The 12,586-nt window shown below is 43.9% G+C and overlaps 1 protein-coding gene across 1 annotated transcript in view; it reads right to left on the bottom strand.

The window, feature by feature from the left end:
• Window positions 1-209: 209 nt before the first annotated feature.
• UBAP1L (ubiquitin associated protein 1 like) overlaps window positions 210-12,586 on the bottom strand; it is a 54,925-nt gene continuing 42,548 nt past the window's right edge. Inside the window, exon 6 of the mRNA XM_068274987.1 lies at window positions 210-618. Within this exon, the coding sequence (XP_068131088.1) occupies window positions 484-618 (135 nt within the window). The 3' untranslated portion in view covers window positions 210-483. The remainder of the gene's footprint in view (window positions 619-12,586) is intronic.

The following is a 12,586-nucleotide window of genomic DNA, read 5'->3' as shown; positions in this document are numbered from 1 at the left end:
TGTGAGATTGGCCCCGAGGCCCTGAAGGGTATCAAGGGAAGGAAAGGGGGGTGAACATTTGGGGGGCCCTATCAAAATGTTTCGGGGGCTCAGCATGAATGGTAGTTACGCCACTGATTACTACAATGTATAACAATACACTCTACCCATTCCCCAAGTTCCTGCTCTGCTATGTAGGGTCACATAGAAGTATAATCACTAAACTACAGTATGTCAAGAATTATTTAATACAATTATAAATAGGTTGCCATGTTATATTTACATTAAAGGTACGAAATTACATTTTACATCTTTAACCAATTTTTACAAATGGGCCCTTTAGTGCCACATTAAACTACAAGTTCATTGTTTGTTCAGCCAGACGGGACCCTTTTAAAGTCTGGTCAATAATACTGCTTCAGTTCTTGATGAACTATAGTTAAATAACTGCTCCGCTTTGATGATTGGTATGGTGGACTGACGGGGATGCATCATGTTCTGCTTTCACTGAGCTCTCATCATGAGTTCCTCCAATGATCGATCTCTGTGATTGTCATAGACTAGGAGAACCTCCTTGATGTCCTCCTGCCGAAACCCCATGTCGTTGAACTGAAGTAGGAGGCGAAGGTATTCAGCAGCCTGTACAAAACACAAATCAAGCAGAGACTTTCGTTAGACCGCTAACATCCACGTTAAAGGTGCATTATCAGCCATTGCACTGTCCTGCTGATGCATATTTGTTTGTTAAAAGCGCAGGAGGATCGCGATCTGGCCAATGCGATGGCCTGCCATACATGCAGAAACACACACGCACTCTCCTTATTCACTTTAAAGCAGCTGTGCTGCAAGAGTACGATAGCGCACACTTTTGGTCTTCCACTGCCATTTACCATGTATAACTCTCCTCAGCTTCATTAGTTTGGGTCCATACTTTGTATAAACCAGATGCTAGTCTTAAAGGGACCCCGAATACAAAAATAAATGGAATCTGGACTTACCTGTGGCTTCCTCCAGCCCCCCGTAGTCCGCGAGGTCCCCCGACATCCGGCTCCATTAACCCGGCAGCTTTGGACAAAGCGGCGCATGCATGGCCCGTCTGCACACCTGGTGCGTCATCACGCTGGTCGCGGTTAGTCGAAGTCAGCGAGACCATGGAGGGGACCCAGAGGGGTCTTGTGGGCTACAGGGGGCTGGAGGAAGCCCCATGTAAGTCCAAATTCTGTTTATTTTTTTATTCAGGTCCCTTTAATTCAGTGGTTTACATCACTGTTCATCTGGGCGCATTTCGTGTCAGAAATAATTATTGGAGCTCTTCATCCCAATCAGTACAGACACTGTGAGTGGTTAGCAAGTGAGAAGAAATCCAAACGCTCTACCTAGCCCTAACAGTGGTTAGCAAGGTCAGAGAAGCTTGGTGGAGGTCCTGATAGGCTTCAGGTCAACCCCCATAAATTCCTTAAACCCTAAATTATTGTTTAGTCTTTATATGACGCCGACATCTTCCACAGTGCTGTACAGAATATATAGTTCTGTCATATAACTGTCCCTCAGAGGAGTTCACAGTCTAACCCTTACCATAGTCATATGTCTATATCGTGTAGTGTATGTATCATAGTCTAGGGCCAATTTTAGGGGGAAACCATTTAACGTATCTGTATGTTTTTTGGGGATGTGGGAAGACACCAGAGTGCCCTGAAGGACCCAGCGCTGCAAGGCGAGAGTGCTATGCATTACGCCACCATGCCACCCACAGCTAGAATAAAACGCTAGACTTACATTCACACATAGGGAGTGTTAGATCTTCCAGTGTCACAGAGCACTGGAAGATCACATTGGATGAAGACCTTGTACTGCTCAACCTGCTTATTATTGCTATCATAGAATAAGAAAGGTCAGAGCATTTCACTCATCTACAGACTGAAACGTTTCAAAGGAGCAGGTAGACATAGCAAACAGCATGCAGTGATGGAACCCCGCTGTCCATTTTCCTAGATATTTCCATCTTAAGGCATTAAATGCTCAAATTGAAGCCGTGCCCCATATTTGAATATAACCCAAGTTTCCCCCACCATTCCTACCCCTGCACTATTTAAGGCACTGCGCTAAAATCACAGTCTGGAAGGATTTCACTTCAAAGAGATTATCCGCTTTATTGTGTAACTTATTAAATCAAGATGAGAACTGGCTTGTTAACTCTTTACCGCACTGGTAATTACTGTGTAGCTGTACAAGATCTGAGGTTCTCTGCCGGAGATAAGTAACACCAGCACATTTCTAATAACTTCATCAGAGTACGGGAGTATTTCTGTGCAGGACTCTACAGAATGGAGTATCTGGGAATGAACATGTACTCTCTGTAGAGGAGATCACACATCACTTTAGGGCTCTTTCATATTGGCAGTTGAAGGTGGTGAATACAACACCTGTTAGCTGGTAGTGCCACCATGTGTTAAGTGCTGACATGCGTGGGCGTACAAGCGCTGCCATTTAAATGCTGGGCCAGCATTGCCCTCTCACACAAACCTAAGCACTTTACCCACAACTACCTATGCTGCATCCCACAAGGACACGCCCTCATCAAATCCAGCCTCCATGTTATAGCTATGCCCACAGGACTGAATGGGAGACCATGCTAAGAGCATGGGCGGTGCCAGGGGGTGCTGAATCACCCCCTAAAATTGTCCAGGCACCCGTAAAGCACCCACCAGCGTGAAGTGACTTTCGGCATCTAATAGACGCCGCGTCAGTTCACCGGCAGCAGCAGCCCGCAGCTCATAGTGCCGCTCCAGCAGCGACAGAACAGGGCTACGGTAAAATGGGGTCAGCAGCCCTGCTCTGGAGACTTCGAATCTGCACTGCAGGGCTTCGGGTGCCATTTTCCCATAGCCCTGCTCTCAGTGCGGGAGTTTCAGTTCAGGAAGTTGGGGACCTTGCTGGCTGACTGTAGGGGGATTGTGGGAGCTGCGTGCCGGATGGAGGCCGGGACAGGAGGTCTTCTGCAGGTGATTAGATGTTTTTTTTTTATTATTATTTATTTATTAGCAGATGTATTTTCTGGGCAAATCTGCCACAATTGAGCAAATCTGCCACATGATTGAAGGTATTTTCTGGGCAAATCTGCCATATGATTGAGCAAATCTGCCACATGATTGAACGTATTTTCTGGGCAAATCTGCCACATGATTGAGCAAATCTGCCACATGATTGAACGTATTTTCTGGGCAAATCTGCCACATGATTGAGCTAATCTGCCACATGATTGAACGTATTTTCTGGGCAAATCTGCCACATGATTGAGCTAATCTGCCACATGATTGAACATATTTTCTGGGCAAACCTGCCACATGATTGAATGTATTTTCTGGGCAAATCTGCTCACATTACGTGTATTTTCTTGAGAAAACATGCACAATGATGTGAATTTTCTGGGGAAAGGGTCACCAAAACTTGGGCCCACTGTCTTTGCGTTGCACTTTTAAATTACAGTTAGCTCCGCCCTCATCAGGTTATAGCCACACCCATTTTTTGCTGCGCCGCGGGTCATCAGCTACCCAAGAAGTTGGTCCAGCACCTGCATAGCACCCCCCAAAAAAATCCTGGGGCCGCCACTGGCTAAGAGCCTTACATAGCCACACCCCCTTTAGTCAAATTAAGGTAAATGGACGATTGTGACACATGCCCTGCTGCCCACCCAGATGTGCCACCATTGTGCTACACCTGGGGTGTAAATGGCAATCACCAAATAACATAATCACTGGATCCTTACCACTGATATAGTGAATACCATGGTTTTGGTGAATGTACAGGGAAAAGGCCTGAGGCAATGGGCATCTGTTTTAATAAATATGAATCTCAGTGTGATGCAATCGCATAACTGCAGTTGCACTATTTACTAACTCCCAGTATACCAATATGCTTTAGGGGTAAGGATTGCCAGCATTTGCCACATAACAGCAGAAAATGTATAACAATATCATGCCAGGTGTGCTGGATCGCCTATATTCTCCATTTTTCTGCAGGCTTAGTAAATCAGAATAACTGTACCTCACTGGCAGAAAGGCAAAGGCAATAAAAATCTGCACGGGCCGTTCCCCAGGGATGACATGACCAAGCTGTATCTGCTTGTTAACGAGCCTATTAAAAGCCCAACAATAACAAGATGTCAAACCATAAACTGTAACGTTTTGTCAGTGTGACACCTTGTAAACGTGTTTCCACTCACAGCTCACGCCAAAGGAGAATGCCACAAAGTGTCCTCGCACTGGAAATCATACAGCAATAACATCTGTAATGGATGCCAAGCCATTCTTGTTTATCTTTCAAAAGTTATCAACAGCAAAACCTCTGGACAATGATGCCTGGTACACACCATGCAATTTCCCATCAGATAGATGGGTCAAAAGATCATTTCTGACAGATCCGATCGGATTTCCATTTTCTGATCACTTCTATGCAAATCAATCAGAAAAACGATCGGAAATCAGATCGGACCTGTTGGAAATGATCTGTTGGACCCATCTATCTGATGGGAAATTGCATGGTGTGTACCAGGCATTAGGACTGTCTTTAGTCAGATCTGACTAATACCTGTGAATTAGTCAGTGACTTATTTAGCCCTTATGCTAGGTACACACACTGAGATTTTCTGGCAGATTTACTGTCAGATCGATTTTTTTCGACATGTCCGATCTGATTTCCGAGCGATTTTCGAGCATTTTCCAATCAATTTCCCATTGGAGTGAATGGAAAACAGTTGGAAATCTATCGGGAATCGATCAGATATCAGATCGGACATGTTAGACACAATCGATCTGACAGCAAATCTGCCAGAAAATCTCATAGTGTGTAACTAGCATAAAAGCTTTTTAATACAAAACGACTTCCCCCTGTAGCGGACGTCTATGGTAGAAAAGGATTAAGAGGAAATGGGGGCCTAGGCAAGATAGCAGTTTTTGCCCACCGCTGATGGTCACCTGGCTTTTAAGAAAGATTTAGAGGGGATAGCATCCACCAGGCCCGTAGACTCTCTCCAGGTCCTAGGCAACTGCCTAGGTTTGCCTTGTGGATGATCCGGCTCTGGTCAATAGGCATTTTTGTGTCCCCATATTCCTTTGCCACAGATGGCTAAAAGGTGTTTAGTACAAACTTTTGGTTCAATTCCAACTTTTTACTTTACTTGAAATATGCAAATAATTCTAAGTTGATGCAGAAATATGCAAATGTTATTGCAAATCTATGCAGCTTGAATATGGACCTGTGAAATGCTTTTACTGCAAGAATTGAGAAGTCCATTTTACAAATAGATTTTCATAATAATTAGTATAATTCTGTATCATAATCATTAGCATAATTCTTAATCATCTCAAATTTATTTGCACCTTAATTGCAATCCCACTGACTAATGTAGACTTTGGTACATGTAGATTTGGGCAAGACAATTTAATAAACTTAATACAAAACATAGCTGGCCTGGCACTGGCATGTAGCTTTTGTACAAAATAGCTGGCACTCTAAAGGTGCGTACACACATGCGACTATAGTCGTTTGAAACGATCGTTCCCCGATCATTTCAAACAACGATCGTTTGAAAAAAAGCAGCCAACGACCATGAAGTCTAACGACGGACGAGCTAGATTGTTCAAAACGAATGATCTAGCTTGGCGGATTTTTCCCAACGACGATCGTTTGCAAAAGTAGTACATCGTTGGAAACGATCATTCGTACTAGGCTTGACATGCACATTTCACTATTTCTCCATGGAACTTTTCATTTTTATGCGCAAGTGCAATCGTTGCTTTATTTGTTGTAACGTTCGTTTTAACGATCAGATCGTTACACATCTTTTACAACTAACTTTACTTAGGTCGTTCTTTCTTCAATTAAAAGTTTGTTCGTCGTTCATAATGAACGATCGTTGTCGCATGTGTGTACGTAGCATAAGGGTTAGATAAAAAGCTAGATGGACAAGTTCACTTTGAGAAGCCATAGACTCTGCTTGGTAGAACTTGCTTATGTGTGATCCATCTAGATCAGGGGTGTCAACCTCAAATACAAAGTGGGCCGAAATTGTGCACTGGGACCAAGTCACGGGCCAACCTCAATGTCTACTGGCCGCTTTCCTCCCTTATAAAGTTCCCAGGGGTCTAATGGCCCCCCTTCAGCTCCTATACAGTTCCCTGGTGTCTAGTGGTCTTCCCTCCCTTACACAGTTCCCAGGTGTCTAGAGGCCCCCACCCTCCCCTATTCAGTTCCCTAGAGGTCAATGCTTCCCTCCTACCTCCCCATATGGCTTCCCTGGTGTTCTAGAGCTTCACCTCCAATATAGCTTCCCTGTTGGTCTAGAGTGGGCCACGCATAATGCAAAGTGGGGAAATCACTTGAGGGCCAAATTTAATGACTCTGACAGCCAGATTTGGCTTGCGGGCCGGAGTTTGAATGTATGATTTAGATGCACATGTAATATGTTATGAAAGTTATATATAACAGGTGCACAAGTAACATAGGGCATTGGCAATATTAAGCACATTACATAAAATCTGCTTGTCATATGGGGCTCACGTGTAAAATGGGTGACATGTCACCAGGGCCGGATTTCTGGGAAGGACACCAAGGCCCGGCCTTGGGCGGCAGCTAGTCAAGGGGCTGCTGGACCTGAAATTGGGATTGCTGTATATGGAAGAAGAGGCTGCAAATGGGAGCAAAGCATAGAAGAGGGCAGCTGCTACACAAGAAAATTGTATATAACTGAAGGGGGCTTCAGTACATGAATGTTAGTCATTACAGCAGATTAGGAGGAGCACCACTCAAAGCATAAAGGTGGTGTGCCACGTTCTCTGTGTCCCCAGAGACTTCCAATGCACTCTCTTCCAAAGGACCGACACCACACTTGAAACGTAATAATGCTCTTTTATTGCATCAAACGTGACAGCAAGACAGACGCTGTTTCGGGCAAAGCCCTTCTTCCAATTGCACAAGCGTGGATGGATGCAATAAAAGAGCCTTATTACATTTCAAGTGTGGTGCCGGTCCTTTGGAAGAGAATGAATGTTAGTCATGGAAGAGGGGGCTGCACAGGGTCCTGTACAAGAAAGTTGGTCTAGGGTCAGAAAAAGTATAAATCTAGCCTTGCAAGTCACAGAGGTACACACATATTATGGCACACATGTAACAGCGAGCACATGATAGCTGCACATTATATGATGCATGCATAAGTGGGGAGTCACATATACTTGCATAGCTCCCAACTGTCCCTCTTTTGGAGGAACAGTCCCTCTTTGGGAGCCCTGTCCCTCTGTCCTTATTTCCTAACCATTTGTCCCTCTTTCAGGACTTTGTCCCTCTTTCTATGTAAACATATATATGTATCTAATAAAAAACATGTTATTCCCATTCTTTAAAGTGATATATTACTCATTTAAAAATGTTAATATGAAGGAAAATAAACCAGGATAGAAAGGACCAGTGTGGTTTGAATTATAAAACAACATTTTTCTCATGAAATCTTTATGGTATGCGTGACTAGGGGTGTGGCGGGGGCATGATCAGGGGTGTGACGGGTGTGGCTTAAAGGTCCCTCTTTCATCTCAAAAAGTTGGGAGGTATGTACTTGGTGCACAAATAACATGTGCCATATCATGGTTGATTGTTATATGGAGATTATGTAAGTGGGCAGGACAGTGAGAGGTTACAGGAAATGGCTGGACTTTTTAAATAGGTGGTCACATGTAATATCTAGACAAGGCATAGTTCTCAACTGTCCCTTTTTCAGAGGGACAATCCCTCTTTATGAACCAAAGCCCTTTGCCCCTCTTTCTTCGTCATTTGTCCCTATATCGGGACTGATGTGGAGGTTTATGTAAATATATGTATTTTTTCCACTGGAAAAAAATATGTTTAGTTACTCTGAACTGTATTCTCATCCTTTACATTTATATATTTCTTATTGTCATACGGCAACACAAAGCAAAATGAACGCGGATGGAAAGGATCAGTGTGGTTTAAATTATTAAGCTATGTCTTTTGCTTATGAATTCTTTGTAGTATGCATGATTAGGGGCGTGGCAGAGGCGTGATTAGAGGACTGGCAGAGGTGTGTCTTAAATCTCTTTCTTATCTCAAAACATTTTGAAGAATATACAAGCAGAGCAAAAAAAAAAAAACGCTCCGTCTGCTGCAGAAAGACTGTACTTGGGAACAGCAGACACAGGCAAGCCCAGTGTCTGGTCCATAGAGCTTTAGAAATATGTCCACAATCTTCTTTATTGATCCAAACATCAGAAAAAAAAAGTCAAACATGTTTAGAGCTCACATGCCCTTACTCATAGCCTCATAAGTTTACACTCACAGCCCACTAATGCCTTGGAATCTAGAAAAAATTACACAAATTTCACCACTGTAATAGACAGCAATAAAGAGCTTACTGGAGATTTACTCCTTCCCCAATCTATCTAAAAGGCAAAAGAAAAAATTATTTTAGGGAGAATTCCATTCTAAATGCCAAAATAATAGCATTAATTTTAAGTAAGTATTTCATTTTTCATGGATTTAATTACTATAGTATTGTATTTCTTTATTAAATTAATATGATTTCAAACTGGGAACACTTCCACTGAAAAACATTTCCAGGAACACGGCTCCAAAACTTGGATGGGCCTCTGGCAGCCCAGAGCACTTGGCAGATATACGGCAGCATATTGCCGCCTTGCAGCTTACTCCGATCTCATGAAGGCACACAGAGCCGTCACTACTTCCTGCCATATACCAGGAATATCTCCAGCTTGTACTGAAAGTAATGACTCTTTACCATTATCTCTGAAATGATGAACCCAGTTGTGGTGCTTTCACATGTCGGATCTCATTTCTGTATCTCCAGGTGTGAACCCATGGATATGATGCAGAACTAGTCAATCTGCAAGGCCTATTTATCAAGAAGTGGCAATCTGCTAACACACTATCACTTTTATAGTTTGACTGTTTTAAAATGAAATGGCCCCTTTAAGATCACCATATTCATTACCATTCTAGTCAGTGCTTTATTCGCCTACCATCAAGGCCCATACACACGTCGGATTTTAGCGAACGACCCGTCGTTTGAACGTTCCGTCGTTCGGACGTTTCCGTGTCAAATCCGACGTGTGTACAGACTATCGTTCGGGTGATAAGACTGGTTACCAGCGATCCGCCCGGCGGATCGTTGGTAACCAGTCTTATCACCCGAACGATAGTCTGTACACACGTCGGATTTGACGCGGAAACGTCCGAACGACGGAACGTTCAAACGACGGGTCGTTCGCTAAAATCCGACGTGTGTATGGGCCTTAATCATCATAAATGATCATCCTCAGCTCCATTTACTTAAATGGAGTCTTTAATCTTCTTTGGTGACAGTCTTCCTGGCAAAAAAACAAATGAACAAACCATTGAAAAAGGATGAGCAAGTAGTTTCATGAGAAGCGACACTGTACCCGTTTATGTTTGAGAAGGGGGCCACGAAGGTGAAAGTCGACTTACCCGGCTGTGTGCCTCTTGCAATGGTGCTCCAGCCTCCCGATACTGCTTCAAAGCCAGAACGTCCATTGTGACACAGGAAGCATCGGGAGGGTGGAGCGCAGCATGGAGCGCCGCAAGGAGGCAAATCCATGTAAGTAAATGCTCACTGTCATGGTCCCCTTCACCATTTTATTGATTTGTATGGTTGCTTCAAATTGCCTCTCTTTACATTGGCAATCTACCCCAAATAAGCATGCTGAGCTCTCATCTGATCCACATGGGGGAAGGAGACATTTATGACAAACCTCAATGTGCAAGGCCATTGACAGCAGTTGCTGTGGAAAACCAAAGCAGCATCCTTTGGTCAAGAATTTGACTGCTCTTTTTTCTGCTTCAGACCCAGAAATACAGCAAGGGTCACCCTCTCTGGCAAAATAAAAGGGTACTTACGTATTATACCATCTGAAGAGTTTGGCAGTTTCTTGTTTAAGTTCTGTTTGCCCCACTACCAAGATTTAACCCTTTTTGAAAACCTGAAAGTCCTGGCTTTCCATAACACCTGGTCCCTTGTCAGTGTAATGCTCCGTTGCCAAGTTAAAGGGTTTTGAAGGAGGGGTGTCCCCTGCATCTTGAGAGGTGAAGAGTGCGTATAGATGGTCTGCTCCTTCATCTTAATAGAGTCTCCAGCCCCGGCCAGTAAGGCCTCGTTCAGACTATACATGCTGCCGTGCGCATTTTGGCAGCGCGTATAGTGTGCGACACGCAAGAACGGTAGAAGGGCATAGACAGCCCTTCTACCGTTCCCATCATATGCGCTGCGTGGCAGCGCGATTGCGCCATCGCGTGCTGCACACATTTTTGGTAATCGCAGCGCAGATCCCATTCATTGTAATGAATGGGATCTGCAGCGGAGCGCATAGTAGCTCAGATGTCGTGCGATCGGACGCGTTGCGTTCCGATCGCACATCCATCTGCGCTAAATGATGTGAACGAGGCCTAACCCGCACAGAGAGATCAGGAGGGTGTATAGCTTGTCTGCTCCTTCATCTTCTGTAATGAGACCCCTGTGACAGAAGACGACCTCATGGGGGTGCTGCTGATTACCAATGTCAGGTTTGTCGGGTACTTCTGCAATCACGCTTTGTGCAGCCCCTCCTAAAAAAAACCTTTAACTTGGCAACGGAGCATTAAACTGACACGGGACCTGGTGTAATGAAAAGTCAGGACTTTCAGCTTTTTCAAAAAGGGTTACATCTTGGTAGTGGGGCAAACAAAACTTAAACAAGGAACTGCCAAACTCTTCAGATGGTTTAATACGTAAGTACCAATAAAAGTATCACATTTAGGTTCATAATTTCAAAGTAAATAGCACACTGGTATTATTTTCTGTATAGCCTTCATTCTCTAGAGTCTAGACAAACAAAATGGCCTCCTCTGGTATGTGTCAGTAACAGGTACACTTTATACCCAAGGCTTGCCACAGCCTCCTTGTTCCACAGTGGATTCTGAATAGGAGTTTGTTCCATGCTGGCTCCAGTCCCTGAGCCTTAACTGTAATGATTTTCCTGATTGATGTTCTCCTTATAATACATTAAGTCCACTTCTAATAACAGTACTAACTGCAAAATATTTAAATAATGACTCATCACGCCTGGCACTTAACTTGTTCTCTCACAGCCCATTAAATCATAATTCTTTCATCATTTTATTTAGGAAAGAAACAAATACAATGGTTGCCTAGGAAAATTCTTCTCGTCACCTTTTCGCAGCCAATCTGCTTCCAGCTTATAATAAGAAACACCACAATTCCTTGTACTAACCCCATTCCTAAAAGAATAATGGCTATTTAAAGCCCAGCTCGAAGAACTACTCTAAAAATACAATCTGATAGCTTTGACTGTGTCGCCTTTACTTCTGCAGCTAGAGTTCTGTTATAAGAAATTTGGTGCAAACAAGGTTGCCAAGCACCCAAGTGAGGACAGATGTCTGCTCTGCTGATACAGTCCTGTAGCCCCCAGGACCCAATGTACAAAGCGAGGAATCAGCAGCACCAAAATCTTCCTTGATGCCCAGGGCTGGTTCTCTCATGAAGCAAGATGAAACATTTGCATCAGGCGTAGAGATTACAGGGGCAGCATGTTTGTACTGTGTTTACACTAACAGCATGCAGTCAGAGTAGGAGGAGAAGAGAGAGGAGAACGAGCAAGTTGAAGAGGTCATCATTAAGGGAAAAGCAGCTTGTTGTGCTGTGTAAGGAGTCTGGCAGTGAGTGAGGAGGGGGGAGGCAGGAGAGCAGCAGTGTTTCATTTGACTTGCACAGCAGAAGGGATAAGGTGGCACTGCTATCCTGACTGAGGAGGAGCGGAGGATGGCTGACTGACTGAGGGTGAGCAGTTTGTCACAGACTCGCAGCTAGCCAGCCAGTGTGTTATTGTGTTGAGCTGCAGCATGTCATGCCTCAAGTTGTTGCATATGCTCCCTTGCAGACACAGAAACATTAAATAAAGCAATTGGCAATTGTCAGGTGTTGTGCGATCATTCCAAATCAGGGAGGGGCGCATCCTTACAAGTTTGCCTCAGGCAGTAGTATCTGACCGCTGCTTTGGAAAGCTTTGGCCTAACTGGCCCTATAATTACAGCAGTTTCAGCATTGTATGACTCCCCATCAACAGTGATCCGCATCCCTGGCGCATCATCCGCTCCTGTTCAGCTCAAACGTGGAACCCGTCAGGGTTGCCCTCTCTCCCCATTGCTATTCGCTCTTGCTTTAGAGCCTCTGGCGGTGGCGATTAGACGACATCCTGACATCCATGGTTATGGAATCGACAACATCAAATTAACTCTGTATGCTGACGATGCTCTCCTGTTCTTGACTAGACTTATAACAACCATGCCCAATTTATTCCAAATATTGGATAAATTCGCAACATTTTCTGGCCTTAAGGTAAATCCCGCTAAATCTACAGCCCTCCCGATTAATCTCTATCCACATACAATTAAATGGTTAAACTCTACTTACGGGTTCAAATGGAGTAAAACTAAATTTAAATACTTGGGAGTCTTTCTTACACCCAGCTATGGGGATTTATATGGAACTAACTTCTCATACACAGTCAAT

This window comes from Hyperolius riggenbachi, chromosome 3 (genome assembly GCF_040937935.1).
Source record: "Hyperolius riggenbachi isolate aHypRig1 chromosome 3, aHypRig1.pri, whole genome shotgun sequence".
Lineage (NCBI taxonomy): Eukaryota > Metazoa > Chordata > Amphibia > Anura > Hyperoliidae > Hyperolius > Hyperolius riggenbachi.
The sequence above is the reverse complement of the archived record's forward strand: the minus strand, read 5'-3'. Positions and strand labels throughout refer to the sequence as shown.